Source organism: Dunckerocampus dactyliophorus, chromosome 7 (genome assembly GCF_027744805.1).
Source record: "Dunckerocampus dactyliophorus isolate RoL2022-P2 chromosome 7, RoL_Ddac_1.1, whole genome shotgun sequence".
Classification (NCBI taxonomy): domain Eukaryota; kingdom Metazoa; phylum Chordata; class Actinopteri; order Syngnathiformes; family Syngnathidae; genus Dunckerocampus; species Dunckerocampus dactyliophorus.
The window spans coordinates 13191779-13212318 of NC_072825.1; the positions used below are offsets into that span (position 1 = coordinate 13191779).

A 20540-nucleotide genomic window follows, 5' to 3' on the forward strand; every position below is an offset into this window, starting at 1 on the left:
CGCATGTATGATATTTTTTCTAAAAAATATAATCATTTTGAGGTTCTGGTATGATAATTTGCCATTTCCCATCAGGCAACACTACTGCGTACCCCAAATGGCACCCCCGGCCGTACTTTGGTCACCATCGCACGTGCAAGACAAAGGATATGGGGGGAGGATGAAGGCGAACACACGACATGTCATCTCCAACATCATAAACAAGAAGAAATAGAAAAGTAGAAGTGTGCACATGTGACATCAGCAAGCTCTATATGAGGAAGGAAGCAGGAAGCATCAGGACCAATCTGGAGGCAGTCATCGCTCAACCTCAGCAGCGCGCAAAACGCACACGCAATGAGCGGCGCTCACCCAGTCTAAATATAACCAGACATGAGAGGTAGTGTCTTCTACTCAACAGGACAAACTTATTCGAGGAAACCAAAGTGAACGGATTGTAAGCTTGGGGGGATTTCAAACATTTGTTCACTCCTGCGCTGCCACGCTTTCCCTCCTTATCGGACCTCTGCTCTCTTGTTGGAACAGAAGTTTGTCACACAAGGAGTGATGCTGCGAGTTCCCAAGCTGCACTTGCACTCAAGGGAAACCTAAAAAGCCGAACCGGGGCGGAATAACATTTCATCCGATGCAAGGTACTTATCTCATCACGTTTATTTCACTTTTACGCACGTTTGCGCTCAAATCTGGAAGGGCGCTCTTTTCCTTTTTGTGTATTCAGGGTTGTCTCAACACGTTGACACACAAGCGAGCGGCTCTGTTGCTGTCTTTTAATCCACATGCTCATTGTTTAGGCTAGGTGTTGATTTTGTTACGCTTTAATCACACTAACCTCTTCTCTTGTCATTCTTCCCGCAGCGCACCGAGGAGAGAACTCAGTGGAGGGTCATCTCGCTCCATAAAATGATCCCAACTGGCGACCTGATACTATGTCGCATCTCATCTGATGTTTGACAAATTTGCCGCACGACTAAAAGGAAGTCCAGGAGAACATTTACAGACTGAGATATTTCATCCTAAGCACCTTTTTTTAACCGGAGTCCGGACAACTAATCGCCGTCCAGATGCAGTTTCGACTCTTCTCATTTGCGCTGATAGTGTTGAACTGTATGGAGTACAGCAACTGTCAGGCGCCGTCACAACGCTGGAGAAGAAGCAAAAGAGGTACAACCCTTAAATTCTACCACAGCATCTGCATCGCGGTGTTTAAATATCATTTTAATAGCGTTTCACATAATCGGTCACAGGAAATCAACCCAAAACTGACTTTATTATTGTTTCTGACAGCGCTCAGGTGCGATTATCCACAGACTTTAAGCCAGGAACATTCCAGAAATGTATGCCAAACGGCAAGTAAAATGAAGTCAAACCTCAAGTTTTCCAACATCTTGATATAACCTTGCAAAAGAAGGGTTTACGGGCTGTGTAACTTTTTTTCACTGCCAACAGATAATGCTTAAAACGTGCGTGTGCAGATCCAAAAAAATCTAATGAAAGTATTGTAATTGTGCTGGGGCTCAAAAAGCCAAACAAAATGCATCCTAATGCAGCCTGCTTTATTCAGGACTTTAAGTGAAACTATTTAAAAAGCTGCTGATGCGCATCGCTCCTATTGTGGGCGCTGTTTCATGAATGGCTGATTTATGAATTGCACATCTTCCCTTAAGCTACCTAAGCTGTTTTTAATTGATCTCATAACCACTTTGAACAGTTGGTAGGAAACCAGAATAACAATCGCTCAGCCAGGCGCATTTGAGGAGGGGGGGATCAGCCTCTTTGTAAACACTGCTCTCTCCTCTCAATGGCGGAGGAGACAGTGGGATTAGGAGAGGTCCTCTTTAGGCTTGTGACATAACTCGTTTCATTCAAAGCGTGTAGGTTGGACCTTGTTTTTGCACCATTTTAAGCCAAGCAGCCAACTTTGGGACAACCGTTCCCTGCTGTGTGTTGGTACACAGCAGAACCTATTCAGAATTGGGGAGGGGGTTGGGTCCTTGTAAATTGTATGGCAATCACAGATTTAATCATATGCACTGCGTGCCAGGGGGAACCTCCACACTCTGAAAGCCCTCCACTGCCCATCTGCAAATAATCAGTCAAGCACTGCGGGGTACTGGCACATACACGTTTTTTTAGCCGTTCTGTGTGTGTTTCTTTTTCGAGTAATTGTGTTAGTGTCTAGGAGTTATACACTGCCTGGGCAAAAAAAGGTCACACACTCTTACTGTTTTGTCGGTCCACCTTTACCTTTAATAATGGCACACATTCCCTCTTTCCACAAGTTTCTGTCCAGAGTTGCATTCATTTTTTGCCAAAGTCTTCTCCGGGCACATCCCAAACAATTTTTAGTGGTGTTCAAGTCTGGACTCTGTGTTAGCCAGTCCATTTTGGTTGATGAAGCTGACCTTATTCTTTTGGCACATACCATTGCTGAACCTAGACCTGACCAACTGCAGCAACCCCAACCCTGTTTGCTTAGTTAAATCCAGCTGGTGACCTTTTTTTGGCCGGGCAGTGTATTGGTCAAAAGTGGGAAGCAACAAACGCTTCACGTTTAGAATTGGTTTTATATAACTCGTGTGTGTTAGCGAGAGAAAGATGAAATCCATTGGCGATGAGCTCAAGAAAGTTTATCTTAAAAAAAACGTCTTTGAAACTATCATTGTTTTAAGAACTATTGTATATTACCATGAAGTACCCCATGCAAATACCCGGCAGAACAAGTTTGGTATTTTCCTCCTGTCTTTATTTACCACAGCAACACCAAGAAATGCATGTGTGAGAGATCACTGACCAATGGGTCTAAAAAGTCTTCATACTTTTCTCGCCCTCAAGGTTCTTTTGACAGCTTTATACACAGTCTGTCTGGCATGTACCAGGAGCTATCCAAATCGTTCAGCAGTGTTGAGTCCCAGACATGCTTGAAACTCAATTTGGCCACACTGTACTTGCCGAGCATAACTGTTTTATGTGTAACAATAACAACACTCATGCATTTTGGAACATGCATGGAAATGGTTTGCCGTTGATGTGATACATGCATGCATGCGCAGCATTACCAAGTGAGGCGTAAGAGGTGTGTTAAGCAATCGCGGGAGGATTTCGAGGAGAACAATTGGATGTGTACGACTGCTGAGGTCATTTAAATATTCAATATTGTGATTTTTATGGATTTGAATGAATCTAGTTCACATGCTGCATGACCCATTTCATCTGACTATGGCAGTGCTTCTCAAATAATGGGGCACGCTCTCTCTGGGGGGGCGTGGCGAAGTGTCAGGAGGGGCACAAGGGGCACGGGGGGACTTTTACTATCAGTGTTGTCCTGCTTTCGCTAACATTTGGTCTGTACTTGGTCGGTCATCAGACAGATAACAGGTTCTCAATAAAAACTCCAGTTCCATTTCAGAGCCGCCTTTACTTTGAAAACTGAATATACAGCAATAAAGCGTGTCAATTGTGGCTTATGGAAGATACAAATATTTTGGGCTGTCACGATACACTTTGCTTACAAGGTGAGAAGATACACGATATTGGGTTCACAAGAGAAAAATGAGACAATATTTTAACATTACATTTTAGAAAACTATGACAAAATATAGGACTGGACAAACAGACTTTTTAATGTAACTGAGTGCAATACAGTGCTGGTACATTTTGAAATGTTGTATCACTTTGCATACATGACATAAGCATAATGCTGTTAAGTGTTGAAATTCTCTCCACAAATTGACACAAAAATGAGAAATTGTAAAAGGTAAAATAATGACAACAGTTGTAGTTGCTACTACTAATGATTTATGTTGATGTGTAGTTTTGTAAAGAAACATATAAAATAGATTACCGTAGATTAGCTTGATGTTTACGCTAAACAACTACAGTTCTCCATGATGCGTAGAGTATGGTACCTGGAAGCAGGTCCGAAGTAGACACTACTATCACGTGTTTTTATAGAAGTCATATGCAGCATTTGTGTTTTGAGCTGACAAATCTTAAGTAACTTTGATCAAATGTAGAATAACTTGAGCTTCTGCTTGGACATTAATACGCGTGTATTATCATGCACAGTAGGGATGTCATGATTCACAGTCTAATAGACTTCTGGCTGTCCTCTCCCTCTTCTGTAAACAAGAAATATCATCATGTTTTAATCTTGTGACACCAGATACCGTGACACTCCTACAAAGTTAACTATAAAAGGGGGGTGGGGACTCTTAGCTTTTAATGCATCATGCTTGTGTAGGTGTCATCATGTCAATGTTTGTCTTGTAAAGTAGATGAATGTGTAAATGGTACTACTGCACAATAATTGTCCTGTTATCATATTGTTACTTTTTCTGTCTATTCTCTTGCTAACGATGCCACCTGCTGACTACATAAACTCACACTCACACTGCCACAAGCAACATAGATACCCGGATGTTTAAACAGGTAATGAATATGTACTAGCAGCCAGGGTGGTGAAAAGTCGCCATGTGATACTGTTAACCCCTTCACACCTCCAGCCCGAAATTTGAATTCCAAAATGTCTGCAGCTATCATTTTCTGGTCAGTCGAGAGTGATGTGTTAGTGAACTGCATGTCCAGATGTCTTAAAGGATGAACGTGTTTAGATGAAACAAGCGTGGCCTAGCAGGGTGGAGGGAGTGAAGTCAGAGACGCATGACATTTTGTACCGCTGATGACAGTCGGGAACAAGGTTTGCGGGATGTGTTTTAGGCCAAAATCCACAGAAAATAGTCATGACGTGTAGCTGATTATGTCCTTATTTCAACAAAGAATCAGAGCGGCAGACATTAGACAAACAATGTGTTCCATTTTGTGGTCCTTCCCAAATAAGAGCTGATAAGGAGAAGTTGTAGACATTGACAATTCAAATATAAATACTAACACAGACAGTTCCATCACCATCCAGGCCCTGAAAACCAGGCCTCTGTGTGCTGAAAGCTTACACAGTCCCCAGTTTGTGGTTGTGAGTGTTAATGTTGGAACCCGGCACTTGAGTGCAATATAATATGTTGATGAGAGTGAGAACGCTCCAAGTGGCTGCTTTAAAACCCGCCTTGCCTCTCTAGCCTTTGGAAAAAGAGATGACAACCCTGCAGATGGCATGTCTGTTGACATGACTCTCTCATATGATGCGCCTCTAATCCAGGTGATGTGAGCTCCGCGTCTGACCCTGTTGGGCCTGTCATCGTTTGTTGACTTTAAACTTGTGTGGCACCAGATCACTGACACATGGATGGCTTTGCCGAAAGGCTGAAAAGTGATCTGAGGTTTTGATGGGCTTTTCATCGTCCTTAGCGGTTGTACTGGCAAGAAGGGGTTGGGGCTTTTTCGGGGACGAGGAAGGCATATTTAAGCAGATCAGCTGGAACCAACTGAATGTGAACAGCATCACCTGAGAGGGATTACAGCGAGCCGAGTCTTGACCTGAGCCCGAGCTCCAACAACACAACTCTCTGTATTTTTTTCTCAGGCCCCGTCAGCCAAGCCTCAATAAGTACAAGTGTGTGTGTGCGTGTGCGTATGTGTGTGCGTGTGTGAGTGCAAGGGAAGACAGCACTAGCGGAAGAGCTGACAAATACAGGGTCATCGTGCAAGTGCATGTTCTTGGTGCTCTCATCAATGCATCAATCCCAGAACAATAACGCACACTCTTTCTGACAAGCACCCTATTGACCTGTCACCTCCTCACTCATTGGACAATTTACCACGGCCTGTCTCGTGGATTATCACAGCACCTGTAACAGACAATGAATCTCTTTAGTGCTGTATTGATAAATCACATTAGTCTGACCCTGCCTCCGAACTCAAAAGACTAGCTCCTTGTTTGACCTACTAACCCGCGCCTGTAACGTCAGCTTCTGCTCCGAGTCACAGCGTATCCGATGAACCTGCTGAAAGGCTCTTTAGTGTGCTCCTGCCATGCTACACTGCTGAAAGCCCCAACACAGGCCAATGCATGCAGTTGCATCAACTAGTTATTCTTTTAGGTCTTAAGTTTTTCTTTTCTTTCACATTTTGACAAACTATTTCCCTAGTGTCTCCTTGTCTCATGAATATGCTTATGTCTAATTCAATTAAATTAGACATACGGTAACACATGTGCACAGAGAAGGAACTGAAGTGGAGAATTTACCATATGTACGCATAGAAAGCAATATTATTTTTCTAAAGGTGTTGCTTCAGCTCTTATTTTGGATCTCATTGGTTTGCACAGGTACACCTCATGCTGTGTGCAGTGAGCGTATATGGAAAGCATATATAGTAGCTTCTTTTCTTTCCTTTTTGGACGGTGGACGAGGTACACAACGGGATCTTCTCTTCCACTCTCAATCATTGTCATGACAGGATCCCATATGCTGGCAAGGCTGAATGCCAAACAGATGTTTTTGTTTTAAGCGACATTTTACCACAGTGTAAAACCAAATTTTTCGGAAATCTGAAATGAAATGAACATATTATGCAAAAGCTCAGGCAGCCCACATTTCCATGGGGCCTTAGGAAACTCTTTAACTATGGACAAAAAGTGCAGTGTCTCTCAGAATACAAGCGAGATTAATTTGTTTCAAGCCTCACCTCCTGTATACTTGCTCCCCCGAGTGCACGCTCCCCAGAGGCAATTACACCTCACTATTGTTTCCTCATAAAGCTACTAAATATGAACAGCCAATTTGGTCCCAATGTCTCAAGTTTATTGGGCTGTAAAATTTGTAATGCGTGGATCATTATTAAGTGCACACATAAAACAACAACACAAAAGACTTTTTTTTAATGTTTTTATTACTTATGCAAGTGTGTCACAGGTAGGAGAGCTGCCTAGAACCCTCGGGCGTGGAGTGAAAGGCACTTCCAGATTACTTTTCCTCTCACATTACTAATGCAGACATCGAAAAGAATTTAGGGAAGAGGTGTGCAGAGGTAATGATGTGGATACAATAGGCAGCCATTGTGTTTTCCCTCATTTAATCTGATCATGGGATTTGCTTAAATAGTCCAATTTCCCAATGTTTACTGCATATACACCTGGATCAAACTAATAGCCAAAATACACTTGTTTTCTTGCCAAGACAATGGTGTGAGAAGCAGCTGTAGTCTGGCTTTAGTGCAAGGAAGGAACTACCATATATGGGCAATATTTCTATCAACAGTAATTGCAATCCATATTTTTAAGAGCTTGTATTGTGAGTAAAGCTTCTTTTCTGCTACTGATTTGTGTCTTTCCCCACATGTTCAATTGTTACCCTCTCTCTTGAAGAAGCCATCTGCTGAATGTTATCTGAAAGAGTGTGTCACTGTGGCTGAACTGTTCTGTTCAGTTCAGTTGATTTTCAAAAGACTGCTGTCTGAGTCTTGACTGACTGGCCTAGGAGCAGTGTATACACCGAATATACACCAAATGCATGTATTTTAATGAAATGCATATCATCATGTCCTTTTGATACATTCTGTGGGCAAGGCATGGCAATCCTTGAGAAAACCTCTTGAGAAGATCAACCAAGGTGTGCAGAAACAAGCACACACACACGCAGGCCTCACTTTGGCACTAGCATCAATAAAAAAGTGAGGAATAGCACGTGGGTTGCTCAACACTGTGACCACCCCCTCTAACAATTGACAGATGGACATGAGTCCATGACTCCCCCCCATCTCCCTACATTTATGGGACCTCTAATTATGCTTACACACCACATCAAAATACGGCTCAGCATGCAACGCTTTTGTTATTGACAGGAAGTAAGTTGGTTAGATGCAATAAAACATCTCTCTGCAGCGCAGTGCGCCTGTAATTTTACGCCCCAAATATGGCCATTAAGGTAAGGTAAGGGCGCTGTAGCCCCTGCTGCTGCCCACTCACTTCTCATGTAGTGGGGTTCTCTTGTGGAGCTGTGACAAATCTGTAGAATCATGATACAGTAGGAAGCACTTCAATCCAGAGTGACTTATAGTGATAATTAATTCAATATATCAAATAGATGAGAAATAGAGTAAGATGTTTTCCTGTTTCCTGGAGTAGGGGGTAGGGGGTGTGCAGGAGTAGGGGGTACATGGCTTCAGGTCAAATAGCTGACGGGGTGAACCAAGAACTACCAATATGAACCAAGAACTACAAGTGGCCTAGGTTTGAGCTGTAGTTGAGTTTAATATTGGTAACTGGGCACCTTTAGTAGTAAATAAAAGTTATCTGTGGAATTAGTGTTGGAATAGTTGGGACAGGCGCAATTAATGCAATTCATAGTTGTAGTGGGCATGCTCAAGGCTGACTCGTGCTCGTTTCTCCAAGCTATCAAGCCTTGTGGTATGGGAAGGCCTCATGGCAGCCTGCGGAGTGCAGAAGCGCCCGGCGTGTTTCTAATCAGGAACAAGGCTGGGAGTCATTACTGGGCCTTGATGCTGAGCTCATTGTCTCTGAGAGTAAGTGGCGTACGGGGTAACAGAAAGGGGAAATGTTGGGTGCATGTCAGATGTAAAGAGGTCTTGGAAGGTCGTCTGCTGCAGTTTTAAGTGGTCAGAATGAAAGGTGCACTGGGAAGGTAAGTGATAGGAAAAGGATGCAAACACTGCATCCGTGGATGTCATTTTATGAGATATGCGTCTGTCTGTTTAAGAGTAAAGCAGTAATACTGTTGGATCAATCATGTAATGGAAGCAAACAGTGTATTGTCACGCCAAAGCACTTCAAACTCGCACCTCGCTGTTTCACCCATCATGAAACGACATATGTGATTATTTGGAACAAGAAAGCTTTGTCTTTACACATCTGCTTGCTAACTGGCTGTCACTGTAAGCCTGTTACTCATGTCTTGCCTCTCATCTCTCCTCTGGCTTTCAATGTGGTGAATAAATTATGTGGTGCATATTAAACTGTCCTTTTTTTCTTTTACTGGATTTCCTCATCGTCACAGCTATGATTTCAGCTACACCTTGCAAGCCAAAACCAGCTGACTGCTTGTCAGAAAAGGGCCTTCCGTTAGCAGGAGATCAGATGACTGACTACATGTCATGAGAGTTGTCCCTCAAACTGACAGGATTGTCACCTAGCTCTGGCCCACTGTTTTGGCTCTGTCTGTTCTGCTTGTTATTAGCAGACGAAGTGGCAATTAACTCTCTGTCAGTTGGAAACCAAACAGCAACCAAAGATTACAGACATCTGGTGAACATAAAACAGGTGAGTGGAGTTGGGTCAGTATATTGGACCTAATATGCTTTGGTAGCCGAGGCAAAATAATGTCATATTTTTCCAAGGCTGTATATATCGCCTGGGAAAAACGGACCCCCACAAATCTGAGCTCAGGCTATTCTGCTATGTGTAGTAGGTGAAAGTAGTGGTCATTCAAATGCCAACATTTGCATGGTGGTGACAATTTAACAGAGTGATAAATCATCTCCTTGGGTCTTCTCATTGAGCACCTCACCTGGGTTTGGGAGTGTTCAGCATTGGCTTTCATCAAAAAAGCCACAGGCTCTCCAATAAGAACAGTGTTAATCCCCCCAGATGAGATGCACACATGGAGAAATGCTTTGATGTCGTTATTGAGGCTCATGTTGACTCAACCCGACAAAGACACTAAATGCTTGTTTCTCTTGAGGTTTGCGCATCTCTTCTCACTAATATACTCCATGATTGGCTCAGTTGATGCATGCTGTAGGCCTGTCACTATAATCAATAAATCAATTCAAATCCAACAAAAAAAAAAACGAACTTGATAATTTTGCTGGCCTCAATAAATTGACATGTGCATGAAAAAAAAATGTCGTTTGAGGTGCAGCGGAGCCTTCGTCCCGACAGTCGACGCTTACTGAGGCGTTTGGTCAGCAAAGTAAATACAGTATAAACAAAACAAAAAGTACGCGCCCACAGACAGTGTCGTTCGCTACATGTTAAGCCTTCCTGTTAAGTAAGAATACCCAATGTTCAGTATTTATTGAAGTGCAATTTTGTTTACAGAGACTTGATTATGGCGTGTGGTCTTTATTGGCCTGCTTTTTTTTCTTAGCAGAGACCGTCTATTTTTGATTGTGTTTGGTTATGATTTTTAGTGCAATTTTTGCTCAGAGACTGAGAGTCCATTTTATTTTCATTGTTTTTTTTATGCATTATGTTGTTTGTTTAATTTATTTTATTTAAAAGCTCTTGACATTCCAATTGTAATGTTAAATACTCGGAGGAAATTAAAATGTATTGCTTTTTATACAGTGTACTCGCATTATTATGCTATATAAAAACATTACATGAATGAAAAAAATGGTCTCAAAATAATGTTGACAATAATATCGGCAATATATTTAGCGGCAATAATTTGTAGGACAATTATCATCCAGCAAAATTTGTTGTCGTGACAGGCCTACATGCATGTGGCAGCGATGTCGTCCTTGTGACTTAATCCGATGTGTGCTTTTTGTAGGCCTGTGGAATATAAGCGCGAGGAAGACTGACTGAAAGGGAAATTTATATGGTGTAATGTAGGCAGTTCAAGGGGGCATGTCGATGATGTTTCTGTGTAGTGCTATAGACAAATGTTGGATAGGAAAATAAAACCATCAACATTTCTTAAATTCCTCTACTCTTCTCCCCACTATTTACACTTGTATTACATCTTGGCTGACTTCTCCTTAACTGGATATTGTTTTATTTGGATTGAGGCCAGCTTGCACAAGCGGCAGCCCTGGCTGTGTAAACAGCTGTCACCAGCAGGAGTCATAAGGTTTGGCTATCTGCAGAGAGACGTCACATTTTTTTCATAGTTTACATGTTTACTGCCCAATTGCTTTAAAGATGGGTACTGCTTTGTTGTGATAATGCGCAGTGGTGAAGTGCAGCTAACAATGTGGGGCTGGTTACCATCAGCAAGCACGAGTGCGTGCATACATATTCATGAGTAGCAAGCACTGTCTACTCTTTAGAATGATGATGTGAGAATAATCAACTGTGGTTTGTAGGCACAAGAGGGGCACGGTTCAGCATCCAGTGCTGTTAGATTTATGCATGTAAAATACACTGAGTCATCTCATGCAAGACATATTTCAATACAAAGTCTCGTCTCGTCCTTCCATCCATTATGTAGTCGGATATTTATACGTTGACTGTTTTAATTCATTGCTTCATCGTACATTTTAAATAAACTCAAATAAACAGCAAAGCAGTTCTTATGATTTAGGTAAACCGGGGCTACATTGTATCCGCAGTAACTAAGCACTGTATGAAACTCAGCCAGAAATGCAAACAATGTGCAGTCCTTTTTGTGTTGAAAGAATGACATTAATTGATTTAAATTTACAAAACAGTGTGTCTATGAGTGAAACCCCGCTCCATTCAACAGATTCACAGATTTAAAAAACAAAAAAAACAAATTTTCATTAATTTTTTAATATTTTTTCTTTGAAAATAGGCATTTTCTCATTCACCATAAGTCAGTAATAATTTATAAATAGTCTGTCAGTCAGTAAAATGTGGAGTCAATTGATGACACCTTGTCACAGGCTAAGCCTATCTATGCCAGCATGTGTGATCGCTCACGTTTCAACCTTATTCGACTTTCTGGCATTTTTGTTTACACATTTTGCCTGGCTCTCACTGCCTCTCTGGCGGCAGCTAGCTAGCTCATTTTTGTCCCACCGGCGAGCTACAAGTGGCTATCATGTTCATGTGGTACATGCTAACTTACGTTTTGAAGTGTCACTTAACAATCTTGCTCTCTTGTTGTCAATATGATGCTTAATTACTTACAATATATACTTATACTTCTAATGCTTGTTTTCAAAACACTAGTTGTGTGTCGAAGTTGTTCAACATAAACACACAGTGTGTCCAGCTTTAAGATAGTGACGCTATCACAGGGGTCTCCAACAGGTAGCTCGTCAGCTGATGTTGGCTAATTCACCAAAGAGTTTGCTCTCAGTTTGCTCTCAGCAACTTAACAGTTTTTCACTGTTCTCGGTTCATGTTCTGCTGGTTGTTGAAAAAAGGTAAATAAACAAGTTAATAAATAAATAAGTCCTAAAAATTGTTATTTTTCCTAATTAAAAAAAAAAAAATCACGGATGCAGCAGCAGCACGACACAGTGGCAGCAGTCCGCCGTCCCATGCAGCCCACAACCACAGCTTCAAAAAATGCTAGGGGAAACCCTGCCATGTTTGTGTATTATATTGCAGCATCTTGACAAAAATAGACCAATTTGCACTTAGTATAGTTCTTAACTTTCCAATAATTTGCTATTACATTCTCATGAGAACACATCGTCTCTACATGAATATGTAGTATAATGTCCGTCCATTATATTTTACAATAATTGCCGCTCAAATTGCATTCTATATTGTGGCAGCACTTAACATTTCCACACCCTGGATCACATGCAGTACTTTCCCTGAGAAGAAAATGTATTTTTGCACAGACATCATTGTTTTCATTTTGCTTGATGTGATCCATTTGGACTTTTTTGGACACTCTTACCTCATGGCATTCATCCCGAGATTTTATTTCCACATGGCACTGATGAAAAAAATAATAACACAGTCCTGAGGGCTGAGTGTAGGGGCGCCAACACAATTCGGTTACTGGTACAAAGGTGGTGCCAGCCATTCAGGAGTAGTTTTGTGGGGAAAGAACAGTGAGGCCAGATGCCTGAGGACCAGGCACCTGCTAGATGTCTGGATACAATTTATCTGTTTTTCAGAAGTGTGAAACACAGATGAACATCTCGCTTCAACATTTGTTTCTGTTGGTACAACTTAGAATGTGGCTGTAGTTGAGATTGGGTGTACTGCTCTACGATATATTGGGAATACATTTTTCGAAGGTTGACAAGAAGACAGTGCAGGGGTAGCACAGGAACACCCAACACCAGGAGAACATTTAGTGCCATAATGTACCATTAGGAAAACAAGCTCCTGTGAAAAACCTAACATAGAAATTAGATCCAGCCCCACTTTTGGGGAGAGAAATGAAGCTTTGATGTTTAGTTTTTTGTTGCAGGCACCATGTGTGAAAGTGAGACCAAGACTTTGCCCCCTGTGGTGCGCTCCACTTTTGACCCTTGGCGATCACCTCAGATCTCCCTGCTGGCCTTGGTGGGCAGGGCGGGGCGTTGTCTCTTGTTTAAAGGTTAATGATGTAGAACGTTGTAGCAGCAGTTTATATTAGGCCTTTTCCAGGGGTGCACCGATTACAATTTTCCGGCCAATCACCAATCTTTAAAAAGCCTGACCTGCCCATTTTGATTTTGGCCGATGCCAACGGACAGCATACAACTTCAATGTCACAATTACTTATTTAGCAAATACTTATTTACACAATTACTTACTGAACTTATTTTGTTGAAAAACATTGAACAATTCCCTGTGAAACAATACAAACGTGTTGTTTTAACTGGCCATGAGGGAATTCTCTCAAATATGCTGTCCAAACATAAATTATATCAGTTCCTTTAGTCTTGCATTTTTCACATTTTAAAAACAAACAAAACTTGCACAATAGGTTACACTGCAGACCTGGATCAAGCCTATTACCAAGAATAGAGTGCACAGCAACCGAAAATGGCTGCCATGAAGTGCCATGAACTTGATAAATTTCCTCGTGGTAGCTTTACTCCTGGCTCATTGCTCTGGCTAGCTTTAAGCTTTAGCCTTAGCTTGATTGCTAGGTGTCAGTCTGGCACAGCAAAAAGGGGATAGTGGCTGACTTTCAGACCTTCCCAGAGGTGGATAGTATTGGTGAATAAGATCCAGTTTCAGTATGTAAGGATCGGTGATCGGACGATCCTTTTCCACCTCCACAAAGGTCCAAAATTAAGGCAGTCGATCGACCGGCCGATCCGTCGGTACATGCTCAGCCTTGTCTGTGTGATGGAAGACAGTCACTCCAATAAGAATGTTTCCTGTTTTTCTTTTATTTTCAGTTTGTTGTTTAATATACAAAATGTTATCGTTTAATTCTATTAAAATCTACATTTAAAATATGGGGTGTTTCAGATCTAAGTGTTTTTTAAAGCCTTCCAACAGTAGTATTATATACTACACAGCTGGCTTTGGAAACAGCAGTCATCGGTCAGTCACATACTGTACATACTGCAGACATACTGGATACAAACAACAATTGAAATTCATATTCACCCCTTTAGGCAATTTTGAGTCTCCGGTTGACATAACATGCATGTTTTTGGAAAATCAGATGATTTTACAATTATGCGTCACTAACTAAGTACAGTGAAACATTGGTTGGCATCATTAGTGTGTTCCGGCGAAAGCCCGACTCTAACTGAAACAGACGTTAACCGAATCAAATTCTCCAATAATGTAAATCCAATTAATCCTTTCCAGAAAGCCAAAAATGTTAACACAAAACAGGTTTTTATAGTTTTACAATTATAGTTTTACATGCAGAAAACAATATGAAATGCACATAAATACATATAAATGATGAGTGAAAGAGAGAAATGAAGATTTAAGGTTACTTGTGTCTTCAATGAAGACGTGATTCTTGACAGGACTGAAAACAGGAAAGTGGTTGTGGTTGATTTCGCTGCAACATCGTGTCTTTGAACAGTCATGTCTCCATTTATTTATCCCTTTCGTCATTTATATGCACTTGAACTAAAACTATAATTGTAAATAGGCATGGGCTGGTTACCGGTCTCGAGGTATACCACTGTATAAAAGGATCACAGTTTCAAGACCTCCAAAATAGTCCGTCATACCGTCCTAGGAGAGAAAGTGGAGGTCCAGCCAGTCGTCCGGCCACTATGTGGAAATACTTTGTCATGTCCTGTGTTATTCCTCGCAGTTGGAACTGGGCTTCGATGTGCTGAAACCACGGGCATGAGATGTGTTGACAAAAGTCAGCAACTTAACGGCCGCGGCATAGTTAGCAGTGATGTTAGCTGACTTGTTAGCATCAAGCGGCGCCGGTGTGACAAGACCTGTGCCCTTGTAGAGTTTTGCATCCAGAAGTGCGTGGATTTGGTGTGTATTTCATATAGCTTTGCAGCTATCGAACTAATGTGAAAGCACATAACGCCATTTAAGTACACTTTCGACATGTTAACGTGAATATCATAACCTACGTAATATGCCCCAAATGTCATTGTTTAATCGTTTGTACTGTAAACAAACACGTATTGACACTACACATTGCAGCTTAAAATGTATAGTACGTGAATACACTAACATAGCATTATTAAGTGAAAACATTGCACTAAGTTCCTTCAAAGGGATGCGCATTTAGAAGATTTACTCCATTTATAACAGTTCCCTTGTGTCAGTGTTGCCAACGTGGCGATTTTGTCACTAAATCTGGCGACATTCCAAACCCTCTTGGCGACATGTTTTCTCAAAAGCGGCTAGCGACAAAACTAGCGACTTCTTCTGCCATCATTGGATAGTTTTCTGGTGTTTGGGACTTAAAAGTGAAAGCATGTGTTGTTCTGCAGTTTGTGTTCTCACTGAGCAGCAACAGGTGCTGCTGAGAGGCCCGCCCCGCCCCAAAGCAATCACAAGCAGTCAGCTCCCGTGACACACTGAGAGCATAGTGGGGCTCCACGCATTCATGAATCAATCATGCACGAGGCACGATGACACCGGGCAGGATCTCACCCTGTTTTACAGAGCGGGATTTAAAACGTAAATGTTTCTTGATCTTCATTAAAGTACTACTCATTGCACTCAAGCCTCACTCGGACTCGGTCACTTACTTGTCAGTGTGTCAGAACATGTGATGGAAGAGTGTTGTGAGATAAATGAAACATGTAGTCCTAAGTGCAAGATAAAGGTTGGAGGCTGGAGGTGAGGCCGGATGTAATTATTACACTGTCTAGGTTGTGAGAGGCCATGTCCGAGGTAAAACATTTAAAATGTTTTATTTTTGATGAAGTGATGGCCAATTTTAAATGAACAAACCAAGAATCAAGTTTATCTGTAGTTGTAAATGTAACTAAGGTGTTTTTACTCACTTTTTTGTCTCCCCTCCGAAGTTATGCTTTTTTTCCTATAGCATCTGTTACAACATCATATGCAAATAACATGCAAATTAGCCGACATCATCGAGCAACTTCTCGCCACATCTAGCACAGCCAATAGCTACTTCTCTAACAAAGCAATTGGCAACAGTGACAGAACTCGACGAATCCACATGTACCATCATTCCACCGGTACCGCCACGCTGTTGTCATCGTTGTCGGTCAACATATTATTACTTAAGCCGAGGGTCACCAAATATGACTCTACATTGACTAACAAAGGCGCCAATATGGGCTTCACAGGACGTTGCCGCTGCTGCCACGCGCTCCATTATGTGCGGGCGAAGCATCTCAGTCAAACACAACAACAATATCCTAATGCGAAAATTCTCACGGCATTCCTCCAAAATAATGGTTTGCTTATCAAAGTAATCCCACCAGCTAGAGGTCCGATCAGGTCTTGTCCAAACATGCTGCCGTTGGCGGGAATGTTGTAGCAGTGTGCGTCATTTGTTATGTATGCCTGTTGTGTGCTACACAACATACATAATGCTGTCATGGAGGTAAATCAACATAACAAGGACAATTAGCCAGACACACAGGATTGTTTCAGGGCTGACAGCATCACAGCAGAAGGAAAGAGCGTTAGAGTCTGAATGCCGTGGTCCATAAAATGAAATAGGGGAAATGTGCATTTTTGAAAATATCCGTGTTCATGTGGACAGAGCCTTAAAGTCAAAGTAACTGAATGTTTTGGTCACGTGTCGCCGTAGAAACAGTACATACAACACGAACATTGTTGCCATCCACTGAAACAGCGTGTCTCAAAAGTTTGTTTTTATGTCAAAAAAGGATTTTAACATTTAAAGATGCATGCTTCTCAGTGGGCAGTGACAATACGGTATACATTACTATTTACAGTACGTGCTGTTGTTGACTGTTGTTGCTATGAGGTAACAACATGTGTGACTGGCCAGCAAACTTTATCCTCCAGGAGCTCATTTTGAAGTCTTTGCAAGTGGACTGTAAGGGTTTTTTTTTTTTTTTTTTAGCAATTTGCTTCACTTTTAATTAGCCATTTAGCTACTCTTGTATAATTTTGTAAAGAAGTATTTCAAACATTACTTTTTCCTTCCAGTGATTTAATGGTCCATGAAACGATTTGTTCTTCAATGGTTTTGGCTACTTCTGCTGGCACTGTCAATCAGTAAGAAGCAATAAAACACTTATATGGTACTTCTATATATTCTTTTATGATTCACAACCTGGTTTTGTGAGGCACCTGGTCAAAAGACATATCTCCCATCTGGCTCTTATGTTTTTTGGCAAGTACGGGAAAGATCCACATCCAACACCTTTTGGTTCTCAGATGTGGGAGCTGGAAGTGGGGATGAGTTTTGTCAAGGTGATGACAAATGGTACAGATAAAGCGATCAACACTTTGGGTGAGAGAGACACAGCGAGGCTGCATGGAGTGCAAATATTCAGAGCATGCCCACACTGACATTACTGATCCTCTCCCGTGATGGACTTGTTGTTCATCCCACAGGCAAAGGCAAACTAACAGATAAGACATACTGGGCTGTTTGAATGAATGAGTGAATGAGTTACTAGACTCCCAGCATGTTCAGCTACAGGTGTGAAAATTAGGTGTGAGTTTTATGTGTTGTGAATTACCTACATGTGGTCTAATCAGAGCCACTCCACCCACCCTTTTCTTCTTTCTCCTCTGAAGGGAAACACATTTTTCTCACAGCTTGAGTGGATTTTCAGGAGCATACTGGATGTAATGAAATATTTAAACCTCCAAACTTTGCCTTTTTTCTTTTGTATCCTTTTTAGTTACCAGCACTGTTGATTAGTTACTAGATTAGAAACTGAGGCTGTACAATGATTAAAAATAGTAATCAGTTCAAACACAGTTTTCAAATTAATTAATCATGATTAATCAATTAAGTGGCCTAGTGGTTAGCATGTTGGCCTCACAGTTCGTATCCTCGTTCGAACATCTCTGTGTGGTTCGTTTGTATGTTTGCATATTCTCCTTGTGGGTTCTCTCCGGGTACTGCGGCTTCTTCCTACATTCCAAAAACATGCATGTTAGGTTAATTGGAGACTCTAAATTGTCCACAGGTGTGAATGTGAATGTGAGTGCAAATGTCGTTGTCTATATGTGACCCTGCGATTGGCTGGCGACCAGTTCAGGGTGTATCCTGCCTCTCGTCCGAAGACAGACAACTCCAGCATACCCGCAGCCCTACAGAGGTAAAGAAAACGGATGGATGGATGGATGGATGGATGGATGGATTGATGGATGGATAATCAGCGTGAATCACCAACTATGTCTGAAATATGGCCATGTTTACTGTATTTTATTAACAGAGTCCTCCGCCCAGTCACTGTTGTGTCCCTGGGCAAGACACTTCACCCACCTTGCTGTGCCTGCACTGCTCTATGAATGTGAATGAATGTTTGGTGGTGGTCAGAGAGTTCGTAGGCATGAATTGGCAGCCACGTTTCCGTCGGACTACCCCGGGCTACAGATGCAGATTACCACCGCCAGTGTGTGACTGAGGAGTGAATGAATAAAGGGTTCACTTTATTGTGAAGCGCTTTGGGTGCCTTAAAAAGCGCTATAAAATCATACCTACATACGTTTTACGTTATTCATGTATGCATATCTTGCAAACCGCAACTCTCTGTGATGACAGCAGACTGAGGAACAGTGTAGCGTCCCCACAGGGTCACACATGGTCAGATGCTGCTTTATAACTTTATTCTGATCAACAGCAGTGCAATTCCAACCATACCTGTATCTCCAACTTGCAAATGCATCTCTCATTTTCCACCATGTCCATTCACAGACACGCCAAACTGAGTTACTTTGAGTGTTAGTGATAAGAGTATCCATGTCCATTATTATTGTTTTTCTTTGTCATTCTTTGTATTTAGACCACACATGCAGGCATACAATGAAAAGTAAAACAAAGTAAAAACAGTAAGTAAAAAAAGTCAAATAAAAACGGTATAAAAGACCGCCAGACTCTGTTACTCTGTGGGGACGCTACACTGTACTTCTGTCTGCGGTCATAAGACGTGTAACTTGCCATGATGTGCATACGTTAATTATGTAAAAAAAAATAAACCTAATGAATGAAATCATTTAGTTGCTGTCGTTAACGCATGATTTTTGACAGCCCTATTTGTTATTGACATTGTGTCTTTTAAGCAAAGTATCACTTACTGTATCTTTCTCATGTGCCCTGTCCACCTAAAGGAAACACAATTTTCTACAGTTTACAAGGGGTACATGCTTTTAAAAAAGCAATATGTTCTGAAATCTGATGTAAAGACCTGCAAAAGCACAGAAAGGCTTGTTCAACGACTTCAAAGGTTTTATTTTAAAGTATGGTCCGTACAAGCAGAATATAAGGAAATATAAGGGATATAATATATAAGGAATATAAGGAAAGCATAATACGCCCGTTTGCTTTTTTTGTAAAAGTCTAAACATGAAAAACCGTACACCTCAAGCAGAGAGAGCGAACATTCCTGATTTACAATGTGTATCAAGTGTTAGGCAAGACTGCCTCATACCACCTGAACCTTGTTTCTTTAATTCTGACAATTCTGTGCTTCTACCTTTGTGGGAATTGCTTGGTGAAGTCCTTTTTCTGCTCCAACATGACTACACTACAGTGCAGAAGTCCCTCAAGACATGTTTGGATAGGTTTGGTAAGGAAGAACCTGACTGACTTTACTTTAACCCCATAATCTATATTCTATCTTGTGAATGAATGGACAACATTTCTCCAAGATAAAGTCTTAAATTTTCTTAGTAGCATTTCCCACTTCTAGGTCGCCTCCTCTTTGTCTGTAACCTCATGCACCATCATTTATGGACATGTAATGTAAATGATTGCACATCAAGTTCAATTTCCTGCCAAATGGAATGTATTTTGCAAACACCTACTACACCGCTGAACTAATAATTTCCAAATGGAGCTTTCATGATCTCACCTGAATATGTTTTGGACACATTTCCACATAGAGCCATTATATAGAATTTCACACAGCAATAACTTAGGTTTGAAATGTATCATATTTATTGAAGAAAATGTGTTTTCTGTGTTGACTCAATAGCTGATTTATAGTTCTTATGAGGTTTCAACTGGGGTAAATCATTGTAACATCTGCTTTTTTGTCTATACAAAAGATTGAATAAAGATGTAAGAGAGAGGAAGAGTTGGCAAGAAGCAAACCACATGTTTGCCTCTGCCCAAACAGAGATAGTCTGCCATTGTAAGTCATCAGACAACTCCTACTGTGCTTCAATTCTTCAGGGTCATAAAGTGCTCTTGCACCTGACCTGTCCAAATACAATAGATGGAGTGGATATCACCATTGCAAGGATGAAAGGCACATGCCGACTGATGACGTGTGCCTCTTGACGGGAAGATGTCTTTTTTGGTTGTTTTTTGGCCAAATTAATTGGAAGGTAGTTTTGTTTTTAACGGTTGGTGCAGGGTCTGAAATGTCCAGGGCTGTGATGGAAAAATGGCCAAAGGATACTGTGAGATTAGGTCACC

At 41.3% G+C, this 20540-nt stretch overlaps 1 protein-coding gene across 1 annotated transcript in view; it reads left to right on the forward strand.

Moving 5' to 3' along the window:
• Window positions 1-300: 300 nt before the first annotated feature.
• rspo2 (R-spondin 2) overlaps window positions 301-20540 on the forward strand; it is a 68595-nt gene continuing 48355 nt past the window's right edge. The window contains exons 1-2 of the mRNA XM_054781863.1: window positions 301-632; window positions 856-1161. Of these exons, the coding sequence (XP_054637838.1) occupies window positions 1062-1161 (100 nt within the window). The 5' untranslated portion in view covers window positions 301-632; window positions 856-1061. The remainder of the gene's footprint in view (window positions 633-855; window positions 1162-20540) is intronic.